The sequence below is a fragment of the Conger conger genome, chromosome 15 (assembly GCF_963514075.1).
Source record: "Conger conger chromosome 15, fConCon1.1, whole genome shotgun sequence".
Classification (NCBI taxonomy): Eukaryota; Metazoa; Chordata; class Actinopteri; order Anguilliformes; family Congridae; genus Conger; species Conger conger.
In genome coordinates this window covers 26,740,580-26,768,412 of record NC_083774.1, presented here as the reverse complement: position 1 = coordinate 26,768,412, position 27,833 = coordinate 26,740,580, and the positions used below count along the sequence as shown (strand labels likewise).

Sequence of the window (27,833 nt, the reverse complement as noted above, 5' to 3'; positions counted from 1 at the left end):
CTGGGTTCGAATCCCAGTCGGCCAGGGCCTCTATGTGGGGAGTTTGCATGTTCTCCCCGTGTTTGCGTGGGTTTCCTCCGGGTACTCCGGTTTCCTCTCACAGTCCAAAGACATGCAGGTTAGGCTGATTGGAGAGTCTAAATTGCCCGTAGGTATGAGTGTGAGAGTGAATGGTGTGTGTGCCCTGCGATGGACTAGCGACCTGTCCAGGGTGTATTCCTGCCTTTCACCCAGTGTATGCTGGGATAGGCTCCAGCCCCCCAGCGATCCTGTTCAGGATAAGCGGGTTAGGTTAATGAATGAATGAATGCATGAATAATAATGTAGGCCAGTTGTCAATTCGTTTTTCTGCAGTCCTGTTTGTGGGCCTCATTTATCAATATTTTCGGAAGTCCGTGTGCAAATGTATGTGTGATCGGAAATGAACTAAACATTTGGGCCAGATTTATGAAACAGGAGTAGACACAGCTTTTTTTCATATCCACGTGTGTAAGTTGATAAATACCAATCAATCGTAAACAAAAAACGAACGCAAAAAATGTATAATTAGCATAAATTGACGCCCCCAAAATACCTTATAAGGACCACAAAATTAATTTCAGGCAATTTACAGAGATGGCAGAGAAAAGATGAAAAAACTTTGTTTTTAAATACTGTGTCGCCTACACATGATCTGATTGAAAAAAACAACAACAACAACATTATATCACTGTGTGTGCTACAGCTACTTTCTAACTGTAGCACACATCTTTTTGAACATGAAAATTAAACATATTGTATATGTTTTATTAAAACATATTTATGACTTAACACTCTATGCCATGATGTTTTCTCATAATAAACTTGAACTTGATCTCGCCGTTGTTGTTCGCTGTTCAATCTGTTCAAATACGGACAAGGCTGATTGTCCTGGTGGAGAAACAGAAAGCTATATGCCAAACCTGACAACAATCCATTGGTATCAAAACATTGTCAAGTTGTGTAAGGAGCATAACAGTGTGCAGGCTTCCTACTTTTAATCCAAACTAACATCTAAACATTGGTAATTAGTCTAAATTTGTTAATATAGGCTACATAAACTATGTATGCGCCACATAGGACTAGAATAAAAAGTGTCAAATGTGGAGCGGTGTACAACCTGCTGCATTGGCCTCACGCATCAGAGATATGGCTGTTTCTGTAATCTCTGTCTTAGGTAAAAAAATATGTTTGACATAAAACTGGAGGCAAATTTATACAATTATAGGAGAGACGTTACTGTCTGAGATTATCAAGGAGGGATATATTTTCACAGCCCTGTGCCAGTCCGCAAGAAGCTGAGGACGGAAAGCACTCATCTGAGTTCTGGCTCCAGTGTGTAGCACAAACTGAGAAGGAGAAGGGTGTCTGGGCAGTAGGAACTGACTCAAATAAATACATCCATCCATCCATCCATTATCTTAACCCGCTTATCCTGAACAGGGTTGCAGGGGGGCTGGAGCCTATCCCAGCATACATTGGGCGAAAGGCAGGAATACACCCTGGACAGGTCGCCAGTCCATCGCAGGGCACACACACCAGTCACTCACACACTCATACACTCATACCTACGGGCAATTTAGACTCTCCAATCAGCCTAACCTGCATGTCTTTGGACTATGGGAGGAAACCGGAGTACCCGGAGGAAACCCACGCAGACACGGGGAGAACATGCAAACTCTGCACAGAGAGGCCCCGGTCGACGGGGATTCGAGCCCACGACCTCCTTGCTGTGAGGCGGCAGTGCTACCCACTGCACCATCCGTGCCGCCACCAAATAAATACATGTTTCATGAAATATATATTCAACTCGATTTAAGCATTAATTCATCAGGATTACCAAAATGAATGTTGAATCCTGTCGTGTTTTTATATGATATGAATAATTGGAATATACATTTGGCATATTCAAATAATTTAGCCACTCTAAATCAAAATAAAATATTAATTCTAGGAACAAAACACGCTTTCCGTGCACAATACGAACAGCTGAGACCTCTCCTGAAGTTTGTTTGGCTCCTATGAATAAACTGACATCCGAAAACTTTGATAAATCCCACATTATTTGTGCAAATGCATTTCTGATTGATTTACGGGGAATTTTGTTCGGCTCACGTTTGATAAATGAGGCTCTCCGGGTGCATAACGTGTCGTATTTCTGAGTAAACCCTGAGTAAGCCCTGCACTCTCTCCTACATCCGCCACGGATCTCCCAAAACCTGCACTGTAAATGATACTGAGGGTGTTTTTTGTATAGCTGCAGCATAATGCAGATGCTTTGTCACTGCAGAAGTGAGGTTTGCCCCTTACTGTTTTAAGGTTTGCCCTTGACTGCACCTGACTGGTCTAACCTGAAAACATGTCCTCTGAGGAAATCCCCCCCCCCCCACTTCTGCAACATCATTCCAATTCCCCTCTTCCATATTATTCCCCTCGATGTGCCCTATATTCTATGCTGTTAATGGCCAGAGCATCGCACTCCCATTAATCAGTACTGTTTGGCTGTTTGTGATCTACAACTCTAGGCCATTTCGCTCTGGATGAGAGTTTCAGCCAAATTGCTAAAATGAAAATGTAAATGTAAACATAGCGGAGAGCCGGAATCCCCTTCAGAAAATACTTCCGGCCCCCAGCTCCCTCTGAGCCCTCCACAAACAGGACGGGAAAGACGGGAAAGGGCACGTCATACGTTTGTCTCCGTGGACGTGCCCAGGCACCTGCTGGAGGGCCGAGGCTTGATGGTGGCCACCCTCATGTCCGCCGTCACGCTGTCCCGCGGGGGCTTCTGGGAAGGCGTGGCCTCATCCACCTTATCTGGAAAACACCGCCCCCCCATTGGCTGGTTGATTACAGTACAGCGGCCTGTGAACACTCTCAATGAGCCATTGAGCCAATCACTCAAATGCAGATGAATCAAAACCAAACATAAATAAAGGAAAAAGGAAAAAAAGCGTTTTTTTTAGTTTTTTAGGTCAAAGCCGTGCAAGCTGATGGTTCTTTAGGTCACACTGCTGAGGCTATAGGCTCTTCAGGTGAGGCTTTTAGGGTGAGGCTCTTAGGGTGAGGCTTTTAGGGTGAGGCTTTTAGGGTGACGCTCTTAGGGTGACGCTCTTAGGTCTACTCTTAGTGGCAGCGTGACATGCGAGTGGTTTGGCTTGGAAAAAGCTACCATGCATTGGTTGAGTGATTACTTAGTGTGACTTGAAAAACAATCCTCTTCTTCAGACCCTCAATATGTGAAGGCTGAGCATCTACACAAAAGACGGGAGAGAAGGAGGTTCAGAGCCGGGCTGGCAGGCTGTGGGGAGGCAGGTCAGCCTCCACAAAGGACCTCACACTAACCTACAGCTGCACCATCCTAAAGCAAGCAAACTTATCGACCTCACCTGAGCAGGAAGGACTTTGTAGGTGATGAAGGAGACAGGTTTATAAAACGTGAAATGTTCATTTGGAAAATGGCTCTTCCTTTTTGTAACACAGACATACAAAGTAACACCAGGTAACACCAAAAGTGAAAGTACTCAAACCCTGATACTCTAACAGACACAAAAATGCACACACACACACATACATGCGTGCAAACACACACACACACACAAATACACAGGCACACACACGTGTGCACAAAATCATCCTCACACACGTGCGCACACACACTCACACATGCGTACACACACACGTGCACACACACACTCAGAAGCATACACGCAAACACGCACTCACACGTGCACACACACACGTGCACACACACACTCACACACACACTTGCATACACATGAAACCGATGAAATCCCCAGGGATTTAATACATGTAGGTTAAAGTAAGGAAATTGGACACTGTCATTTGGGGGGGGGGGGGGGGAGACTAACTAAGAATAGGGATAACATTTTCAGTAGCCTACAAATAACTCCTCTCTATTAGGCTACAGTGTGTGTATTCATAAGTGTCATCAGACGAGTCATTTCACAAGTCTTTCGGAGGGCCACTGTCCCAACATTATTACACTCATTACTGCGATTCTCTAATTTGGATCAATATCATGACCATCCATTCTGAAATAATACAGCTTTTTTTACAATCACTTTGACACTAATTTCAGAACTTTGAGGTCATTTTACAAAACAAACAAACAATCAAAATGCACTTTTTTCAATTGCTTGGATACAATATATAGAAATCAAAAATAATGTGTTCGCTAAACCAAATCACTTGTATTGTATTGTAAAAACAACTAAACAGTGACACTATAGGTATCTTGAGTGTGGGTGATCTAAATAAATGTTCCTATAGTATTCCATGATAAATGAGTTACTTGAACCAATGAGTTTGGAAGCGCTAGATTTCTTCAAATATATGAATGCACAATGCATGTTTTTGAACAGGCGAACAGGCTGTGTTACAAGTGCTTAACGTTTTGAATGTTGTGTCTAAGGTTTTGAAAATTGAGCACAGACATGTGAGATTAGCACCAAAGTGATTGTAAAAAACTATTGTAATATTTGACATTGTAATCTTGATATTTCTATACATGTATTTGTCCCAGCGTGTGTAACAGACAGGAGTTTGTACGGTTGTGCAGTAGCCTATAGGCTACTAGTATTACACATTTAAAATTGCAATAAAACCGCGACATGACTTAAGACCAGGTTTCTAAACACAAATGCATTCAGCTGCATCAAAATAGGAATACGCCGAATTAACATGACCACACCTCATTTAAAGACCAACACACCCAAATCGGTGCATGGTCATTTGTTGTTTTAACAGTCAAGGCGCTGGACGCCTCTCTGAAACTAGCAATGACACTTGCGTTTGGGTTACTGCCATGTTGTGCCGAGTCCAGGAGCCCCGAGAGTCCGAAAATCAGCATTCCCTGATTAATCAGTCAAAGTCCTGCCCTTGACATATTTCAGCATGCTACTTCAAGATGGCTCCTGTGCTCCATGCCACTCCTCCGTCTCTGAGATCGAGCGCCACTCTGAGGGAAAGCTGGCATCGGGCTCTGCTTTCCTGCTGGAATGTTTCTATATTGGACAATTACAGCACTGTTGCCATAGCAACGGCTTCTATCTGAGTGAGTCAAAGCTTCGAGTTGGCCAAGATTCTGATGCCTTCAAGGGGAGAACAGCTTCGCTTGCGGCTGCAAAAGCCACCCGAAATGTAGCACTGCTGAGAATCTCCTCTGTATGACCAAAATATTCCCCACAATTACTAGATTTCCGAACAAAATCTCTTTGATCTTTTAAAGTGGGATAGAGCTTCAGTAAAATGATTTTATTCTGATACAGGGGACATCTAATAACAGGGGAAATGACATCTTACAAGAGGATAATAAAACGTTTCAAAAATATTCATTTATATTTACTGAATGTCACTTGAAGTGTTGATTTCAGCACGAAAGTATATAGGCTATGGTTCTTGTGCTTATAACCAGATAATCATGAAGACAAATAATACTCATTAAAGTTGCATTTTCTCATTTCCTCAGTAGATGCCCATAAGCCTGTACAAGTCAGCATTACATCTTAATACTTTACACACGCTATCTTCTAAGCCTATAGCAGAAACAGCCATTTTCAACAATAATGCAGCCCACACTGTTACTTCTTACAATACAACATCTAATTTCTTTCATGAACAATTTGGAAGTACAGTAATAACACAAACAACTTGGCCTTTTAGCTATCGCCAAACTGTGGCCAAAATAAAGACAATACGGTATGCTTTGTTTGTAAAACATGCCTGTAAACTTACCACCCTTCTTTTTCCTCAAAGTGGCTAGGGAATAAGAAAGAACAATCTGTAATTCTGGCTTTACAGACACAAAACTAAGACAGCATGCTAAGCTAGAGGAAAACATCCCAAACTTTTTTTGTGTCATGAAATGGAATGCTGAAAGAATCGGACAGAGCAGTCCCTGTCCTTTACGTGTTGTTCCAGTTAGGCCGTATTAGAGGTGCATTAAATATTACACATTAATCATGTAATATACACCACATAACACACATAAATACACCACATAACTCAGCCTATTCAGTTTTGGTCAGTTTATGTTCAGCTTATTGAGATGAACCGAATAAATCGCAGGCACAAAACATTTGTTTAAAGGTACAATATGTAATTTCGGACTTCTAACGGTCAAGAGAGGAATAGCAGCAACAAACACCCTCAAACCACAACACTGTTTATCCCTCCCCCTTCTCTGTGAACATACTGATGTTGAAACGCCATTGGCTGTGGCAATTAGAACCCATTTTCAACCAATGAACTTGAATTATTGTACAGCTATATGATGTTTTGGTACAGAGTGCCGGTCCGTCTAATGTGACTTACTGTAGCAGATAAGATTGTAGTGAAACTTCAAACCTATGGACAGAATTGTGCCAATTGGCTTCCTATTTGAAATAACTTCTTGACCACGAGTGGTAATGACATCTTGTGACATCTGTGCCAGTATTGTAGCTATGATTTTAACTACAGTCAACTCAAATGAAAAGATACTTCAACTTGTTTGTATTGTCATTCTTCTCATTACAGGCAAGTGTAAGAGAAATAATGAAACAGCCTACAGTACCCCCAGGGACCACAATACAATAACTGAACAATAAAAATGGAAATAAATACAGGAATTAAAATCATGAAAAAAGAAAAAACAAAGTACGCCTTTTTCCTAATTCAGGGATTTGTCTTGGTGAAATAGGTAGGTCATAGTGATCTGAGCAGGCAGGCGGTGAAGGGTGAAAATGGCTGGAGAACTGCACTGAGCTGCAGCACATTCACACAGCGCTGCTGCCTGACTGACACGCTCCCGGCAGGTTCCCCTCCCACTTCAGTGCCCGATGAGTCACAGAATGACCGAAGGGCTCAGGCACGCCGAAATCCAGCACGAAAATACTGCCTCCCCGGTATGATGGCTGCAGCACACCATGCCCCAGAGGGAAAATAGAGCCCTATGTTTTTATTGCCGACTGGCAAAAGACTTGCAAAAGGTCAAAATGTCCTCTCCCTGAGGAAATATTCTATTGGGGAGAACCTAGGGACAATCTGTTGGTAAAATGAGCAGATACAGCATTTGGTCACAAATCTTACGTTTCAATTATTGTGCAGGACAGCAGGCCTCTCACAACCACTCTTCACATATAATGTAGAAGGAGAAAAATGTAGGTAAAGATGTAACTATGATGGCAAGCTCGGAACAAAGGTATGGCTTGGGTCATGGTCAGGGAGGCAGCAAAAACTGGGGTGGAATGAAATGAGACACACATTTGACTCATCAAGAATCTGTCTGTCACCATCACTTACCTTTATCCACTGTTGCCAATTGACAAAAAGAAAACAAGAAATGAGAGAAGGCGCTGACCTCTCTTCAAAGTAATCAAGGGCATGTCTGTAATATCTATGGCTAATACACTTCCTCTGTGAGAAAAGAATCAAGTGCAACATCATATGCACAGTTCAACACAATGGCAAACAGGCCCTTTACAGTGACGATACACAGTACACACATGTAGACACAGAGCGCACATGTGGCACAAGATTGACTGAATGCCTCTTCTTAGCTGTGTCTCAAACTGTGTACTTCCGTGTTCTCCGAGTGCGCATAGCGAGTACGCATCCATCTTGGAATGCGAGTGCAAACCAAAGTCTGGAAGTGCGAGCGCGGATAAAGGAGCCGGAAGCGCTCTCTGTTTGTTCAAGATTTGGAGTGCAAAATCTTTCGTTTCATGCTCTGACGGCTCCGGCTGGAAAAAATCCCAGAATTCATTTTGAGAAAACCGTCAAGACAAGAAATGAGTTGCATAATGGTGGATAACTGTCCCTCTATATTATAAATTTAGGCAGTTTATATGTTTTTTATGTTAACCTTTTCATAAGTTTTTAAACATTTGTCATGTTATTTAGTGTTTTAACACTGAGCTAGCTAACTTTAGCTGTCTTAGTAACGTCAGCTGTTAACAGTATTGCAATGCAATTTGCTGTAGCTAACTGAGCTAAGTAGCTAATGTTAATCCAACACAGCTCTATTTTAGCCAATATTCATATTCATAATCTTAATTGCAAACGTATTCTCGTGTGCTATAAAGAACTTGCTAGCTAGCTGGCAGGATCACTAAAACAGCTAGTGTGCATATAACTTGTCCATAACATACAAAAATAAAGCTAGCAAACATGTCTTCTTTGTTCACTGCTGTAAAATCCAGCTATGATAACAAACCTGTGGCAAAGACGATACATGATGAGAATGAATTCAATTAATAGCAATTAATATCAGGCAGCTATCATTGCCTCCATTAACCTGGCTTCTTCAACACTGCTTTTGAACACTAGCAAAAGGTATTCACAATTGAGGTAGTTAGCTAGACACATTTCACTGCGTGTACATATAGTTATCAGACTATGTCAGTTGTATATTGACTTGTACAGCACATTCATCTGATGTTTACTTACTAAGTGCAACGTGTACGTGTACTAGTGTTAGATGTCTGACGTAACTAGTGTTAGATAGTTACGTCACAGGCTGAAAGTAATAGGTCAGATGTCACCACAAAGTGTGTCCCACTAATGAACAAAACATTTCGAACTACCGTGCTTTTGTGCTCCAAGTACGAACTGTGGAAAGCTGACTGAGAGTGTGGAGTCTGGAGCATGGTAGAGCGGAGTTTAGAAGTTTGCAGTTTGAGACACAGCTCTTCTTTTTTTTACCCATGATGCAGTGCTTACCCAGCTCCTCCAGCTCTGATGTCATAGACTTGGAGCGCATGGACAGTGCGGTGGTGGGGGCCCGCTTTGGAGGCGGAGGGGCTTCAGTCACAAACAGCAGGTCATAGAGAGAGGGACAAGAGGGAAGATTAGAGTTAGTATTCCAGTTTTCTGGCCCAAGGAATATCAAGTAGTGTTCAAATTCAATGGCAACACGGTGCAAGCATCCTGGGTGCTGAGAGAGATGAGATGATGAGATGAGAGCTAAATCGATTTGCAGTCCTTTGCACATTTTTACATAGGCAGGGCGGTTAGTATGCAGGTTATCACTAGTGGACTGAACATCCCTCCTTCTGCCAAGACAATGGCTGCTTTGGCAAACCCAATGAAGACATTTCTCTTTGTGACTGTATGTCCATGTAATCTGTGTGCTTGGGTAGTACATTGCAAATTCATCTTAATTAAATGATAGCTTTTTTTTTTATGAGACACTCAGCGAGAGAGAGAAACAGATCGAGAGAGAAAAAGAGGGAATGAGAGAGGAAAGTTGCTGCACAAATTTGGCAGCACAGTATGGAGCTACCTGCCACAACCTGAGAGACTATGAATATGAACCTAAATGATAATCCAAGCAGGGGTTCAGCGGCTCTTGGATTGGGAGGCAGAGGCACCTTTTTTACGGGCGGTGTCCTCTGGGTCCATATTCCTGCTGACTGTCACCACTTTGATGGCCAGATGGTTTCCCCCGTGCCGGATCATGTTCACCACCTGTCTGTGGCCCACTTTCACCACATTGTCCTGGTTCACCTACGGAGTGAAGCACAGTGTACCACATGAACACTATCTCTCCACTGTGTTTTTACACACAAAACAGAGTGTTATACATGAACACTATCACTCTGCTGTGTTTTTACACACAAAACAGAGTGTAACACATGAACACTATCTCTCCACTGCGTTTTTACACACAAAACAGAGTGTAACACATGAACACTATCTCTCCACTGTGTTTTTACACACAAAACAGAGTGTAACACATGAACACTATCTCTCCACTGTGTTTTTACACACAATACAGAGTGTTACACATGAACACTATCTCTCCACTGTGTTTTTACACACAAAACAGAGTGTTACACATGAACACTATCTCTCCACTGTGTTTTTACACACAAAACAGAGTGTAACACATGAACACTATCTCTCCACTGCGTTTTTACACACATGAGTGTAACACATAGATGTTTTCAACACACAAAGAAAACACTAAAAAGGCGCACATATATCTGAGAGATAGCACCAGGACATATTCAAAGCCACAAGGAAAAAAAAGCACATGTAGCCCCAATTGATATTCCATTTTAAATGTGTTGTATTACCGTCAAGGACCTTATTACAGTGAACAAATAGTGCCAAACTGAACTGACAGCATGAGATGTAAACTGCCATACAAAAATATAAATAAATAAATAAATAAATAGCCATATCATACACCAGCTGCAAGCTTACAAAGCTGTTTGGAGGAGAATTTAAAGGAACAGTTTGCTTATTTGACCACACTCTTAAATGGTTGATAAACTCTCCAGTTATGCACCAGCCGTTCTAGTTATGACTGCAAAAGAGTTGATGAGTGGGAAACCCTCTCATCACATAATACTGAACTTCTTGTGCAGTTCACACTATTTTAAACGTGAAGACAGGACAGACACAACCAGTGAAGGATTTATTCAATCAAATCCCATCAACTCTCCCGTTCCTCTGAACATATAGGGTATTGGTGAAAATAACACCAACCTGTTCAGTTTACTTTCAACCATAACAATAGGATATATGCCAAGTCAGGACAGAATGATGAATGATGTGAAAACGTTGTTTAGAATACTCATTGGAATTCGTCTTTGTGTGAGACAGGATGACTGGGTCATTGTGATACGCTGACCTGACTTTATCATTCTGAATGAGAAAGCAGTGGGAAACACACTGACAGGTAAGGCTATCAGATGAAACCCTGAGTTTCTGTTAGCATCACGCTCCGACACCAGGGGCATCTGCTGAGAGAGTAAAAGCTACAGTAAATGGATGTAATTCATAAGAGAGTGTTATGCTGCAATGCAATCCTGCCGGGGGTTAGGCAGGCATGCAAAACAATACCAAGGGGGAAGGAATACCAAGGGCAGAAACTCCAAAAACGGGACAAGACGAACTAGCAAATAAAAATAATTAAATACCCAACTAACAAGCACAAAATGAGAAACAGGTGGAATGAATGACAGGAGACAGGAAGGAAGTACATTTAAGGAGTGGGAGGTGGAGACAGAAAATGGAGCACAGGTGAAACTAATGAATAAGGGTGAATGAAATGGAAAACGACTACGGTGAGCATAGAGGCTAAAAGTAAACCAAAATGCTAAGGACTGGAGAACAGACAAACACAGATGGCAAAAGGGCAAACAAAACATGACAAACAAAACATAACATAAGGTAATGGCTAGAACAAGCCATTCAGCCCAGTAATGCTTGCCTTTTCCTACCCCTAAGTGTACCTACTGCCTAGTTTGCCTAAAAGCTAAATCGAATCTAATGCCGTTTCAAGCCTAGTGTTTCTGCCTCCACTACATGTACTGGCAAGCTATTCCACACATTGACCACTCAACTATGTGTTGTCAATTTCCATTTGTGCCCTCTCTGCTAACCAAACTCACCCTGAAGAATCCCCTATAATTCATCTGAAATTGGTACTATCCAATTTTGTACCCCCATAAAGTTATCCCACCTTATATTTTTATTTCCCATGTATAGACTTGCAGAAGTCATTTATATATTTTTATACTCAATACAGAACATAAACATGCACACAAAATAAATACATAAAAAAATACAAAATTGACTTGACTGCTGTAAATGCATAACTGTTTTCAGACAGAACAACTACATGATTGCTTGAACACATGTGCGAGTCAAATGCATCACGCCTGTAGCTTGTACAGGGGACCTCTGTCTGGCACCAGAAGTTAGACCAAAGAAGTTAATGTCAGTCTTTATTAACTTCGGAGCAGATCAGACAGGCAAGATTCGATAACCTGCAAAAGTTCAGGCAATGGTCAGGTATCCGGGCAAGCAGAAACAACAGAGGTAATGCGAAGAATGGTTGTGGTCACAAGCGAAGGATCGAAAACACACTTGCAGTCCAAACAGAATCAAAATCCAAAATCCAAAAGCAAAAATCCAAAGGGAGTCAAAAAGCTATGGGTGAACAAGAGTGCAATCCAAAAAGCAGAAGCAGAAAACAAAACAGGTCGCATCGATCAGGCAGAAATAAACGCTGGAGAGTATGGCTATCTAACACACATGACGATCTGGCAATGAGTTATGCAAACAGAGGGGTTTAAATACACAGGTAACAAGAGTGAATGACAATCAGGTGTGGGAAACAATCAGGAAGTGAGACACAGGTGAAACAAATGAATGAAGTGAATTAACTGACAGAGGGTAAAAATAAACAAAAACGCTGAAGACATAAATAGACAACAGAAAACACAGAACCTGACAACCTCTACGAATAGCCTTTTAACCCTCTGCTTGCGCGTCCTGCATATTCTGCAAAACATCCATTGGAATAACACAATAACTTAACATATAAAATAGCCTATACGGTATGTTACAAAAAATAAATATAAAATAGCAGCAATTCACGTTTCATACTAATTGGGATGCATTTGTGTGCTCCTAAATCTTTCAACTTTGACCATGTCTGCATGCTTTTATGCCTCTAGTTTCTGCCACATGATTGGCTGATTAAGTATTTGCATTAACAAGCTGGTGTACAGGTCTACTTAGTGTATATAGCAGCGATACAGTTTGTCCCGTAAACCTCTTGCCATTCGCAGAACATTTGTAACAGGCTGTGAGATGATGCAGGAAGGCAGGCTGTAAATGAGGTCTTGGCCTACTGAACACACCTCCCTGCGGAACAGTCACTTGTGTGCTGCACTAATCTGCTGTGGTTACTGCGTGCTGCATTGCATGCTGGGAAGACTGGGCGTGAATGCCGGAGGCTCGTCCGCATGTAAGCAGTGCATCAGAGGCTCCGTTGCCCTCCGACTGCAGGGCTGTCTGTCACAGGGAGGCCAGTCCCGTGCAAGTCCCTGCCCCACATATCACACCGCACAATATTGCGTAACTGAACACGCCGCTGGGGGAAGTCTGTATAACCCTTGTAATAACAACACAGCCCTTAGCGTGTGAGTTAGCCTAAGCTACCGCTAACACAGAACTTCACAGTGAACATTTCAGCACCCTGTGAATGCAAATGTTACAGCAGATAGAGATCCTGCTATTCTAGTTGTGAGATCCCAAGGCTTGTTTATTTTCACACAGACTACAGTTATTAACTGAAGATACATTGATCTCTGCTGTACAAATAAAATAGAATTGTTAAATTGAAGATGTTACCATAATGCAGAGGGACTTCAAGTTTAGCTTAGTTGATGTAAAAACAGTGGGATCACTATTTTACTTGCATTTGGAATATGAAGCATACTTTCCTCAAATTTACAAATTAATGTTGCTGACCTATAACACACATCTCCTGATTTATAACACACAACCCTTATAACACATATACCCTGGTTTGTAACACACTGCCCTTATAACACACAGCTCCTGATTTATAACACGCAACCCTTATAACACATATCCCCTGGTTTATAACACACTGCCCTTGTAACACACCGCTCCTGATTTATAACACACAGCTCTTATACTTAAACTATAACACACAGCTCCTGATGAAAACACACAAGCTTCATAACACACAGCTCCTGATTTACAACACACAGCCCTTATAACACAAAGCTCCTGGTTTATAACACACAGCTCCTGATGTATAACACACAGCGCTTATAACACAAAGCTCCTGGTTTATAACACACAGCCCTTATAACACAAAGCTCCTGGTTTATAACACACAGCTCCAGATTTATAACACAGCTCTTATAACACACAGCTCCTGATGTATAACACACAGCCCTTATAACACACAGCTCTTGATTTATAATACACAACCCTTATAACACACAGCTCCTGATTTATAATACACCATGCTTATAACACACAGCCCTTATAACACACAGCTCCTGATTTATAATACACAACCCTTATAACACACAGTTCCTGATTTATAATACACAACCCTTATAACACACAGCCCTTATAACACACAGCCCTTATAACACATATCTCCTTATTATCTCCTAACACACAGCTCTTATAACACACAGCTCCTGATTCATAACACACAGCCCTGATTTAAGAAATCATGGCCTGATGTTTCCCTGGAAAAAGGCAGAAGGGAATCTGTGTGCCACAGGCATGTTTGTCAGTGATACGCAATGGCCGTGCACAGCTGAGCAGCACTATGAAATGCTGCCTGCAGCCCTGTTTCTAAAACATCGCCAGTCTGTGACCTGCTGTTAGAAGGATAAAATATTTATCGAAACCGTTGTTGCTGTCGTGGTTTGGTAATAACAGCCGGAAAAGCTGCCTTAGAATCAGCCAACCAGGCTTTTTCTGCCGTTTGTTTTTATGGTGCAAAATTGGCTGAACCTTGAAATCAATTGTGAGCAGATTACTTTGAGCCTGCTCTTCTCTGCTGCGGAAAATTAGCAGGAAATGAAAACCCTTTGGGTTACCTTTCATAATATGAGTTCTCCAGCCCCATGGTGCATTGTACAGACTTGGGGTCTTTTATTATGAAATCCCAGATTCTTTTTTTTGCATTCCTTTGAACAAGCAGGAGCATCTGCCCCAGAGGAAATGATGCATCAACTGGTGTGTGTGTGTGTGTATGTGCACGAATAAAGGATTTAGTGTGCAGTAGTGCTTGTCTGTAATGGAAATGTCCTTTGTAGTAGCAGGCGAGATGCTTTCATGTGAAGCTGACTCACCTCTGTAATTACAGCCTCAGCGTTATGTGAGCGAGAGTGTGCGGCAGCTTCCAGATCTAACATGCCAATGGCAGCGCTGCTATCAGTCACACTCTCTGTCTTTCTTAGTGTGAGGAGCAGTTTAGGGGCTTTCCTGCTGCTTCCGTGTGCGAGCAAGCGAGAGAAGCACAGCCCATGAAGGCTTATGAAGCGCCATTGAGCCACCGTCAGTGCCAGCGGTCAGCTAGCAGCTGCAACCTCTGCATATACAACTGCCCCTATACACCTGAGGACCCCTATACATCTGATGGCCCCTTTTGGCCTGAGGACCCCTATATACCCAAGGGCCCCTATACATCGGAGGGCCCCTATAGACTTGAAGGCCCCTATACACCTGAGGACCACTATATGCATGAGGGCCTCTATATACCTGAGGACCCCGATGCGCCTCAGTGCCCCTATAGGCCTGAGGACGCCTATATGCCTGAGGGCCCCTATAACGCAATAACAGACTACAAAGGCAATCAAAAGCCAAGAATCAAGACTAGATCCTGAAAGCATTCTGATACTTGCACTAAGGAAATTGAATACATTTGACTATGTATGAAGCTTGAATGGAGTTTTTCTAGCTGTTGGATTGTGTTCATAGAAACAAGAATGACAGTATAAACATTAGAAACACAGGCATTTTTGTAATACAATGACAATAATTATGTAAAAAATGGATCTCAAGGGACTTAATCTTTAAAGATTAAATAGAATAAAAACTTTCTGACTAAAGTTTGTTTGAGATCAGTTATATGGTAAAGAAATGTAAATGTACCCTCCGTAACGCGGGATCATCCCAGCAGCCTCTGACTGCCAGGAATCGGAAGGTGAACCGTCTGCCACAAACATGAAGGATCCCCCTGTCAGCACTGCAGACCGATTTCTGTGATTAATACCGCACACGGCACGGCGATCGATGACCATGCTTAGAGTTCACATGGATTGGCCTGTAAATGGCGGGTCCTATCAATAACGGTGGCAGGTTTGTACAGGCTATTGCCATCGGAAATAACGGCCTCCAATAAGATGTTGTAGAAATGCACAAGAAGGACCATCCATTATTTAGAAGGAATTTGGAAAAACCCCAATTCATTTCTCCCATTTCTCCGGCATCTACGCTGAAAAAAGTGAGTTGCTGCTGTCATTCATCTGAAGTGAAATTATCGATTGGCCTGATCAACACTTAGAGCCTGTTTTTCTTTGCTTTAACCTTCTTTAATCTGTGTGTGAACGCGTGTGTGAAATGAAATCAAGAAAGCAGTGATGTAAAGGGACAAACTACTTGACCCCAGTTGTATTTTCCCTTTCGGCTTCATAGCCTCAAACTCGCCTGAAAAGTTTGCAAAAACCGCCATCTTGTTTTCCCCGCTTAGAAGTTGGAGAATATGAATGGCATGACAAAACGTCAGGTTCTGTGTTTTTCATTGTCAAATCTTTTGTCTATGAGCTTAGCATTTCCGTGTTTTGGTACCCTCTGTGCACACCATAGTCACCCTGTCAGTTCATTCATTCAATCTTATTTGTTTCACCTGCGTTTCACTTCCTGATCGTTTCCCACACCTGATTACCATTCCCTCTTTTTACCTATCTTATAAAAACCCCTCTGTTTGTCGAGTTCATCGCCAGATTGTTACTGTTTACTCCATACTCTCCAACATTTATTCCTGATTGACTCCCGTTACGACCTGTTTTGTTTTCCACTTCTGTCTTTAGCGTATCCCATCTGCATAGGATTCATCCGTAGTTTATCAACCTTTTTTTGTTTTTCGACCTCTGCTTCTGGATTCTGTTTCTCTCTGATTTGCCCGTTTGTATTCGACCCTTCGCCTGTGACCACGACTACGATTTGGATTACCCTTGTTATACGTGTTTTCATCAACACATTTGTAAAATTGCAGTTGTCTCTCTCTGTCACGGAGATCTGAACGCCTCAAACATTACAAACTTAATCACAGACATCGCCATGCCTATTCCTGCATATATTTGAACAGCTCATGCACGTGCAAAACTTACATGCAAATGTTAGATTTGTATGGATGATTGCAAGGCTGTCACCTACTAAAGAAATTCATAGTTGACTAATGAGGATATTGTCAACAACTCAATTGGTCTATTTCATCAACACATTTGTAAAATCACTTTACTAACAGCTGTCTTTCGAATGAATCAAAGGCCAGTACATATCTGAGAATATTTTTATGACGCCAGAGAGCCATGTATCATTTTACCGAAACATCTCATACAGGATTAAAATGATTAAAAACAACAACTTGACTACAGCTGTCTTTAAAGGGGTGTAATGGTTAATCAACTGAATTAAATAAATAGATTACAAAAAATTACTGCATTGTTCTTCAAAAAATTTCATTGGTGGCAGTCCCAAAGAGTCTCGTCTGATGGAAATACAAAAGAAGAATAATCAAAACGTTAGTTGACTAATTAAGTGAGAAGTGGCAGCCCTATGTGGGTTGGATGAGAATGTATAGATGAATGCTTATTTAACCAAGACCAATATGTTTTACAATACAACTGGTAAGTATTTTCTCCCTACAGACAGACTACTTTGGTCAGCTGCTCCAGATCATCAGAAACAAGGAAGGACAAGTCAGAGAGATGACTCGGGGCAATCTTAAAGTTTTGGATAAGGTGCATACAACCAGGAAATGTGCAGAATAGCTTTCTTAAATTCCACACAACTAAAACAGACACAGGTCAATCGCCAGCAAATGGATGAAATAAGGATAATCCAAAACGATGTCACAGGCAAAGGTTTGTTAACCAGAAAGCAGTCCGACCAGGCAACAGTACAAAGGAGAATCGAGGAATCGTAATAACAATGTTCAGTCCGAAATCGTAAACAACAGATCAAGACGGTGACAGAATCAGAAACCAGAAAACAAAAGCCGGGGTAGACAAAACAGGTCAGAATACGGGTCAGGCAATCAGAAAAACACTGGAAAGTGTGTGAGTGTGTGTATGAATGGGTGAATGAGAAGCATCAATTATACAGCACACTGGATAAAGGTGCTATATAAATGCCAACCATTTACCGTTTTACCATTAATCGCCCTGGAGTCGCGACAGAGCCTTCGTCTCCAGCAGGCTAATTATGAGATCCATCGACCGGTCATTATGTGTCCCTCGCGGGGTCTTCCCCCCCTGAGCCTGGAGCTAAGAGCATTCAGGGCTGCGGCCTTATCACACGGCACACGGCTGACCCACAGAACCTGCCAACATCAGCGGAGTGAGGCACGGTTAACGATTATGCTCTTAGCACCGTCTGCAGCCGGGCACAGGAATGACAAGGAAGACTCAGTAGGCAGACAGTGGGAGGGATTGAGGCGGTGACAGTGATGAGATACCAGACTGAATTAGATACCGGGAACAGCATTAACAGATACCGGGCCATGGGACCCATCCACACACAGGAACAGAGCCTTTACAGATACCAAACCATAGGGCCCATCCACACACTAAAACAGTGCTTCAACAGATACCAGACCATGGGACCCATCCACACACTAAAACAGTGCTTCAACAGATACCAGACCATGGGACCCATCCACACACAGGAACAGAGCCTTAACAGATACCAGGCCATGGGGCCCATCCACCCACTGGAACAGTATTAACAGATACCAGACCATGGGACCCATCCACACACAGGAACAGCATTAATGGATACCAGACCATGGGACCCATCCACACACTGGAACAGAGCCTGAACAGATACCAGACCATGGGGCCCTGCAGAACCTAGGGCTTCCCAGTAGAACATTGCCCAGAGGATCACACTCCGTCCACCGGCTTGTCTTCTTCCCACAGTGCATCCTGGTGCTATTTCCACCCCCAGGTAAATGGTGAACACATACTAGAATGTCCACATGATGTAAAAGGAAACAGGACTCATCGGACCAGGTGATCTTCTTCCATTGCTCCAAGGTCCAGTTCCAACGCTCGCATGCCCATTGTAGGCACTTTCGATGGTGGACGGTCTGCGGCTACGTAGCACCATACGCTGCAGGGTACAATGCAGCGAGTGTTGTGACAAATTCCCCCCGTAACAATTACATCTTCTGTGACTTGTGCCAAAGTAGCCCTTCCCAGACACCCTGTCGCCAGTTCATGGTTTGTCCCTCTTCGGACCACTGTCGGTAGGTACATACCACTGCTGACCGGGAGGACCCTACAAGCCTGACCATTTTGAAGATGCTCCTACTCAGCCATTTCGAAGTCGCTTAGGTATTTAAGCCCGTTTCTCTCGCTTCCAACATGTCACCCACGAGAACCAACTACCGTCTAATATATCCCACACCTTGATATGCACCGCTGTTATGAGATAATCAACGTTATTCGCTTCGTCTGTGGGTGGTCATAATGTTTTGCCTCATCAGTGTACACTACATAGGACATTCAGTAAAAATGAAATATATAAGATTTATGAAATATTTTCATTGCAACAGGCTCACAGGTACTGGAGCTGTATGTGTGTGTGTGTGTGTGTGTGTGTGTGTGTGTGACAGCTGACTCAGAGAACAGCAGAGATTTCTCTCCCCGGTGGAGTGTGATGGATCAGACTGCAGGCCCAAACCGACTCTTCACAGAAAACGGATTTGCGTTCGTCGCCATCTGTCACACGCTGCCTCCAAACGTTACCACTTTCTCTGTTTCCGGGCTGCTACAAAACCCTGTGTCTGGCCCTAAACCTTTCTGTCAGGGCAAATCAGACCCCAAATACCCCCTCCTCCTTTCAGGATTTAATCGTAAGGCCACACAGTGCACACACGCTCAGAATTAATGTTATTGGGAATGTGCTTAGGTTCTTCTCACAATTCTTTCCTTAAATTCATTTAAACACACGTCAGGTCTGGCTTGGTGCCACTTGCTTTGTCTTTGAAACCCTTGAGCCGCAGATGGTCCAGTTACGGTGAGCAGGTGTCCACACTTTAGGCCATTAGAGCCCTGCTGATTTCAGCCGACAGTGTACACTCTATTCGATTAAGCCCTTTAACCTCTTTCAAAACAGGAAAGATCGGTGCTACACCACATCACAGAACATTAGTCATAGTTTATCCTGGGATGTGTTTATGGGCTACTCTTTAAGTAGGTAATAAATGTAGGTAATTGAAGGGGCTGAAATTTTTGTTGTAATAAAAATCTTCATGTGAAGGTAGGACCTGGGACCTGGTCTCACAAGCTGCAGCGACCCCCCCCCACCAGGACAGGGCGTGGCCCCACAGGGACAGGGCGTGGCCCCACCAGGGCAGGGCGTGGCCCCACAGGGACAGGGCGTGGCTGGCTGCAGCTTGGTGATGGTGGCTGGGAGCTGTGGCCGTTCAGCGTGGGGCTGGTGAATAAGGCCCTGCTTCTCACGGCTGAAGATTGTGTTGTTCGGTGGAGGAGATCTGAATGAGTCGGCCCTGTTCCCTGCAGCCCTTGCTATAGTATCTCCCTGGCCGGCAGTTCTGCTATACTCCAGCCTATGTAACGGGTAAGGAAAAAACTGAGGCCAATATGAGTTCAGAGCTAAGTAGCCATCTTATGACACTGCTGGATATCTGACATCTGACCTCTCTGAAGCCTGTGAGCAGTAGAGAAGCCTTGTTACCATGCCAACCAGTCCCGTTAACTTCAGTATGGTAAGTGGGTCACAGATGAGGCCTGGTGGCGGGAGACTGAGCGACAGGTGTGAGTTAGTGGGGCATTGGCCCGGAGGGTTGGCCCAGCCTCCACCCCTCTCCCCCCCGAATGAAAGGATGGTCCAGAACCCCCTCCCAAACAGCAAGCCCCCGCAGGGTGTCACCAGCCCGAGGTATCGGGCCTGGAGCCGAGGAACAAGCGCTCTGAGAAAGGCTCACTGTGTCCAGCCTGTGTGTTCACTGTGCTGAGTGTGTTCACTGTGTGTGTTCACTGTGCAGAGTGTGTTCACTGTGTGTGTTCACTGTGCAGAGTGTATTCACTGTGTGTGTTCACAGTGCTGTGTGTGTTCACTGTGCAGAGCGTGTTCACTGTGTGTGTTCAATGTGCTGAGTGTGTTCACTGTGTGTGTTCACTGTGCTGAGTGTGTTCACTGTGTGTGTTCACTGTGCTGAGTGTGTTCACTGTGTGTGTTCACTGTGCAGAGTGTGTTCACTGTGTGTGTTCACTGTGCAGTGTGTGTTCACTGTGTGTGTTCACTGTGCAGAGCGTGTTCACTGTGTGTGTTCAATGTGCTGTGTGTGTTCACTGTGCAGAGTGTATTCACTGTGTGTGTTCACTGTGCTGTGTGTGTTCACTGTGCAGAGCGTGTTCACTGTGTGTGTTCAATGTGCTGAGTGTGTTCACTGTGTGTGTCCACTGTGCTGAGGGTGTTCACTGTATGTTTTCACTGTGCAGACAGTGTCCAGGTTGTGCTGTTTGCTGTTATGTTGTTATGGGGAATCTTGCATACACACAGTACACTGCACAGCCTTGCTAATAATTATTTTCTTTTATATGTGAGACATCTATAAACACAAACACACACACGCACACACACACGCGCACACACTTTTCCACAGCAGGGCCAGGTTTCCAGTCTTGGCCATGAATACCTGTAGCTTTTTCAAAGCTGGCATCTTGCAAGACTCTCTGATCAGTCTCCTTCTTTCTGATCATTCAGTTTGAAGGGACAGCCCAATCCAGGCAGTCTTTGTGGCACCATACATTTTCCACTACTTTATTATCATCTTGACAATGCTCCCGGATATTTACAGCCTTTCTTTTTTCAGTGCGAATTCTTATCCTTAAACTAATCTTCTGATCTGTATATTTCTACTGATAAGCTCTGTGGTGCTCATATTTGAGTACTGTAGAAATGCAGAAGTACTGTTGACTTTATGCAGAAATTATGTGATTCACTCCAACTTAACACAGGTGTAGGCCAACTCACAATTACACCCATGGAATTTAGGAATAGCTGAGTTATATATTTTTATCTTCTTAATACAAATCTAAAATTGGAAATGGGCTTAATCACTACACTCACCTAATAGGGGCACTTAAGTTTAATATTTAGAGATGCTCTTTCGAGCTTATGAAAGTCAGCTGTCGATACTAAGCTCCCCCTGATTATGGGGAAATTATGGTTTATTTTTGTGGTGGGTTGAGCAGTATTATTTTACGAAGCTACTATGCTCACATTCTGTTCAGACATCAACAGGACTTTAGCAAACAGCCAGGAACACTAACCCATGCTGCCAATTGGCCAGCAAAGCTGTTCGGTACATAAACCTAGGGGCAGCATAAATTGCTCATGTTTCCTCCTGTTTCATCAAAATTTGTCTCGTATTGCTGTAGTTACTCAACAAAAAATAAGCCATTTTCCAGAAACCACACACACTGATCTATATATCTTTGATGCACAAAGCATGTTATCTTCCATCTAAATCAAACACTGAATACCCATTACACACTGGTGAGAAAAAATAAAACCTGTTAATGAATCGGTAACAATATGCTTTATCATAACCTGTATACACTCAGAGATCACTTCATTTGGTAGATCTGTACACCAGCTTGTTCATGAAAATATTTAATTAGCCAATCATTTGGCAGCAACTAAATACATAGAAACATCTAGACATGGTCAAGAGCTTCACCTGTTTTTCAGACCCAATGTCAGAAAAGGGAAGAAATGTGATCTAAGTGACTTTGACTGTGGAATGATTGTTGCTGCCAGACAGGGTGGTTTGAGTATAAATAACAACAACAACATACAGTACTACTATAATCTCTACTGTACATACATTATGTAAATGTGCAAAAGTAAAACAGTACACAATAATAATATTTATTTCATTTCCCTTCCACCACCACGCTGAGAAAAACTAATCTGTAGCATTCAGGAATGGGGAGTACTGTAGTGTGCAAGAAAAAAGATTTCAGAATCTTCATTGCAGAAACATACTGTAGTATGTAGTATGTAGTAGGCATGACCTGAAGACCTGAAGAGAGCAGATGTGCCATGACATTATATTGGCCCAGGGTGAGAGAGGCTCCACCGTTTGGTGAGGATAGTTACTGCTTCTTCAATGAAGATTAACTTATGTTTGGTGTCAAGCTAAAATATTATCTTCAAAAAAATTGGATTACTTATGTAAGATATGTGGTGTTTAGATTAGGGCCAGGGTAATTTGATGGGGCAAGATGTACTGCTTCTAGGAATGCTGATGTCCTCTGACATCAAAGCCACACTGACACCCTAATATAGGCCTGCAATCTATGGGCCTGAGCTCCTGCATAGCTTGTGACTGAAGAAACACCAGAACCAGGGCAGGGCCTCGCCAGAATTTCCTTTATCCCCACTTTAAGTTTGAATGCAATCAGTTATTTTCAATTGAAAGCATTCATTGAATGCCTATATAGATAATGATTGTTGAACCAGTCTCCCCACCCCCTTCCTTCTACACATGAACTCGGCATCACCCAATCAGGGGCAAGCATCCTTGGGTAGCCTGGCTAAGATATTTAGGATGGCTGCAGGAACAGGCTTGCGAGTTAGAATTTGGATTTCTGGAGAAGGATTTTAATTTTTTTTTATGCTGGGCTGCTTCCTGGGGTAATACTTCGGCAAGATCTGGCTTATCTGTTTCTCGCTCTCTTATCTGGTATTTGCAATTGAATGTCCTGTCTAATGTCTCCTGTTGTGTAAATTAGAAGTAGTAAGCCAACATTCAATGAAGAATGTATGATTAACATTTCAACTGTCTGTTTCTTAATGAATGAATATAAGTTTCCTTTTGACTTGTTGTTTGATCCCGCCAGTTTACTGCAGACTGATCTATCAGAGATTTAATTGATAATTGTCATTCTCAATAATAATTATGAAATGAAATCACGTAATGTCTATTTTATATGTAGGTAAAGGGAGGGGTTCTGGCACGCAATACCACTTGTGTTCAGTATTTAGAGTGATTAACATCTTAGCAAGGATAATGTTTGTTGGAAACGCTGGATTCAGAACATTAACTTATTATACTTAATCCTCGCTTCCCCAATGCTTATATCACTGTAGAAATGCAGTAAATCAGTGAAACACAGAAAAACTGGAAAACTAGACCATCAAATAGCATGTACTACATACTCCAGAAATACATAACCCCCAAAACATAGAAATATTGCACATTCAAAGTGCTTGTCTTTGACTCATCTTGAATTCCTTTCAAAAAGAACATGTTTGGCTTGTTTCCTTCATATTATGTTGCATCGAAGGATGGTTAGAACTACTGTTGTACTGTTGGGCTACCGTTCTCCATTTTTACAAAATATGAATACAACTCCCAAATTATTATTTTCTTACATAATACATTTCCTCACTCAGCTCCATTCAGCATTCCAGTGGAAACAGGTAAGAGAGCAGAGTAGGGCACTCCAGTGTTACAGTAGCTGAGATGGCAGTAAATTAGCCATTTTCTCTGAAGGTTTGGATTATATAATAGATGCTACTGTGAAGCGGCTGAACTTTGGCTGCCCTCTTTACTCAGCTTCCCTCGTTATCATTCCACAGGCAAGGAGATGGTCAACTGCAGTAGCATGTATCTCAACATACGTATATACAAGTGTTCTCCATGCCTTCCCTTTTCCTTACTCATCTACCTCCTCTCAGCTGTACTCTTTCTCTAAATGCAGCTCTTTCTGCATTGTTTGGATTGTTCTTAAATCTTAAGAGTTTTTATTTCCACTCACACTCACAGGAAGCCTCTGCAGCTCAGCTCTGACTGTTTCACCTCTCCTGCAACGGAGATGACGGGCTTATCTTTGGCAACATAGATTGGGAAAGGGAGAACAACTACTGCGGATTGTGTTCCTGGTGCTATTCCTGGTTTTGACACTGATCGTTCAGACGTCATGCGGTAATATTTCAAAGCCAATTTTGCTAACCTAGCAAAGACAAATTAGCAAACTGAATGTACCCTTTCACTATGTCATAAATATACCTAAAAATCACAATATCATGAATTAGGTTCTGAATTGAGTTTATTCAGTAAATCTAGCATTTTTCTAAAGTAATCCGACAATTAGAAATCCACAATACAATCAATTAGATGTTTTAGTCTGCAACCACTATTTTTTTGTATCACCACCATAACTGTTCTGTCCCATATAAAATGCATTGCTAAATACTATTGTAATATTGGACATTAACGCTACCATACCACAATTTTTGAGTACGCAGTCGTGTCTATATAATGAATTAGCATACTTCATATAATTCTACAGGGCCCCAAAAGCAGCAGATTGGACATATTTCAAAGTGTACCTGTCTGTCAGGCAAAATAGCAGGGAAGATCGATGAAAACGGCAAGAATTAAAATTTTAACTGATGAATTTTGTTTATTAAAATGCCAATCTACCAGCATGCCTCTGCGATTGACTGGTCGACATATTGGCCACCCCAGCATTCACTTTGAACATGTGGAGAAATACTTGTAAATATAGAAATGTGTTGTTATATTATATTATATTATATTACATTATATTATATATAGATATAGCTGTTGTTGCCCTTTCAAGAGTAGAAAGTACATATATTTCAATATACACTCACTGAGCACTTTATTAGGAACATTCTTACATTCTTACATTCTTACTTTATTATCCCTTTACCTACATATATTAACCAGGCCACATGCACATAACTGGGCGTGTGTATGAAGTTAAAGGGAAAAGACAATGAGCCAATGATCTTGAGTTTAAAAATACTCATACAACATCAATTAAAATAATACACTGCAGGCCGTATTTGGACAGTGATGCCATTTTTTTTCGTTTTTTTGCCATACTTGTTGCCTGAAACTAGTCACAAAAGAGTTGGTAAATCTGAAATGTACAAATCACCCAGCATGGATGTACATACCATCAAATTAAAGCTGACAGTCTGCATATTAACCTCATATTCATTGTTTCATTTCAAACCTACTACCTACCTACTGCTTAGTTTGCCTAAAAACAAAATAGTGTCCAGAACTGTATTAAGCCTGGTCTTGAAAACCCCCAGCATTTCTGCCTCCACAACATGTCCTGGCAAGCTATTTCACACAGTGACCACTCTCTGTGTACATAATAGTCTCCTTAATGTCTCGTGTGAAATTTCTCCTTTGCTAATTTCCAGTTATGCCCCCTCGTTCTGCTAAGCGAATAAGGGGGCACAAGTCTTCCTTTAGTTACTGTAGAAGCACCACCTTTTGGAAGCTGTTCAATGTAAAGTAGGCAGCGTGGTCATTAGTGTGGGTTCTTGCGAGTCCAGGCACAACCTGGCCAGATTATGGAAAATTCCCCAAGTGATCTGCAGGAGCAATCTCCAATTAAAGACCTGCACAAGTGCTGAAATAATTTGCATTACTCCCTGGACAACTCATTTCTAAAAGCAATATTGAAAAGAAGATTCTGCAGGCACCGGTGAATTTGAACTGTCATAAAATGATGATTCTGTTCAGCCTGCTTCAGAGATGACTCCAAACAGCTTTGCAAATGTACAGGCCCTGAACTTGAATCAAAATCCCCACTCCACTATCAGGAATTCCCCATCCTCCAGGTTTAGGTATAACGTTTTGCAGCCTGTAGCCTAGTGGCTAAAGTACATGACTGGGACCTTGAATGTTGGCTGCAATAAGATCAGTGCAGCTGTTGGGCTCTTTAGCAAGGCCCTTAACCCTGAATTGCTCCAAGGGGGATTGTCCTCTGCTTAGTCTAATCAACTGTATGTCGCTTTGGATAAAAGCGTCAGCTAAATAACTGTAATGTAATGTAAAGTAACTATCGTTTTCTCCATCGCACCATTGAAGAGGTTCAGCTACCCTTCTCCCTACCTCAATGAGGAAGTCTCCAGTCCTGAGCCCCGCCTGCCAGGCCACTCCCCCTTCGTCCACGGACTCCAGGTACTGCAGGGCGGGGAACGCCGGGGTGGGCGTGAACTCCTCGATGGGCGTGTCAGCTGGGGGGGATCAGGGGCCAAGGCCACAGAGAAAGGGAGAATCGCACAGTTAATGCCTGCACCTTCTCACAGCTGTGGATGCACCTGGGAAAGAGTCTCTAAGGACACAGAGGGCTGTGCTGACTGACATCACAGTGACATCACAGGGGCTGGTCAGAAAGACAGGAGGGGGTGCAGTGGGGGTGAGTTTAATGGCCACATTACATTACATTACATTATTGGCATTTGGCAGACGCTCTTATCCAGAGCGACGTACAACAGGCCACAGAACCTGTTGGGCTAAATACACACAGTCCTGTACAGACACAACCATTTAAAAACATGAAAGAGCTAAATGTTCAGCAAACATTTATGTTTTGCATCTATACTACTATATCCACAGGGCTCTTTAAAGGCGTTTTATCATGTTCTTCTCGTGTTCTTCTCATATTCTTATCACCGGACAGTCGCTGCGTTGCCATGCCTCATCCACCTCCTACACCCAGGAAACGGATATTCTCTTTTTTTGTCCTTGCGGCTCAAACCCAGCGGTGAGGAGTGACACTTGCGATACTCAGCTGCACTGCGTGAGATGGCCGCGGGCGTGACCTCGCAGCGGAGGTGAGTGCGGGAGTCACGGGCCGCCACCACGGGCAGCCCAACGATACTCTGTCATCATAAGCCCCCGTCATGCTCACTTTTACCCGCCCACCGTCTCGGTTGTCAATATGAAGAAAAAATTACATCCCTTACTTCAACAATGCAAAACAAGTACTCGGTACAGGCTCAAACTGTACTGTTGGAAGAGGGAGCGGTGAACTGTGAAATGGTGTGAAGGAAATGTAACAGTCGTGGAGACACATTCTTTTCACAATGCTGCTAACAAATTATACAACAAGCCATTAAATTAAGCATGAACAATCACTTATCAAATGGCATTCAATATTCTCAATGTTGGTATCTGCAAATGAAAAAAACACAAGGAAAAGTGGGCTTGTGTGTGAATTTATGTGTATTGGCATCTGAGCACATGTATGGGTGCGTATGTGTGTATGTGCGTGTGTGCGCGTGTATGTGTGCATATGTGTGTATGTGCTGGCATATATGTGTATTTGCATGTGTGCGAGTGTATGTGTGCATATGTGTGTATTTGCATGTCTGTGCGTATCTGTGTGCATATGTGTGCATTTGTGTGTGTAGTGGAGTATGTG

At 42.6% G+C, this 27,833-nt stretch overlaps 1 protein-coding gene across 2 annotated transcripts in view; it reads right to left on the bottom strand.

Moving 5' to 3' along the window:
* LOC133111540 (SH3 and multiple ankyrin repeat domains protein 2-like) overlaps window positions 1-27,833 on the bottom strand; it is a 122,893-nt gene that overhangs the window by 23,096 nt on the left and 71,964 nt on the right. The window contains exons 17-23 of one of the 2 annotated variants that reach the window (XM_061221980.1): window positions 26,519-26,643; window positions 9,390-9,525; window positions 8,740-8,820; window positions 5,773-5,826; window positions 5,638-5,639; window positions 3,210-3,246; window positions 2,708-2,832 (exon numbers count right to left, since the gene is read on the bottom strand). In XM_061221980.1, coding sequence (XP_061077964.1) covers window positions 2,708-2,832; window positions 3,210-3,246; window positions 5,638-5,639; window positions 5,773-5,826; window positions 8,740-8,820; window positions 9,390-9,525; window positions 26,519-26,643 — 560 coding nt within the window. Of the gene's footprint in view, window positions 1-2,707; window positions 2,833-3,209; window positions 3,247-5,637; window positions 5,640-5,772; window positions 5,827-7,320; window positions 7,330-8,739; window positions 8,821-9,389; window positions 9,526-26,518; window positions 26,644-27,833 lie in introns of both variants that reach the window. The other variant, XM_061221981.1, reaches the window with a different exon arrangement.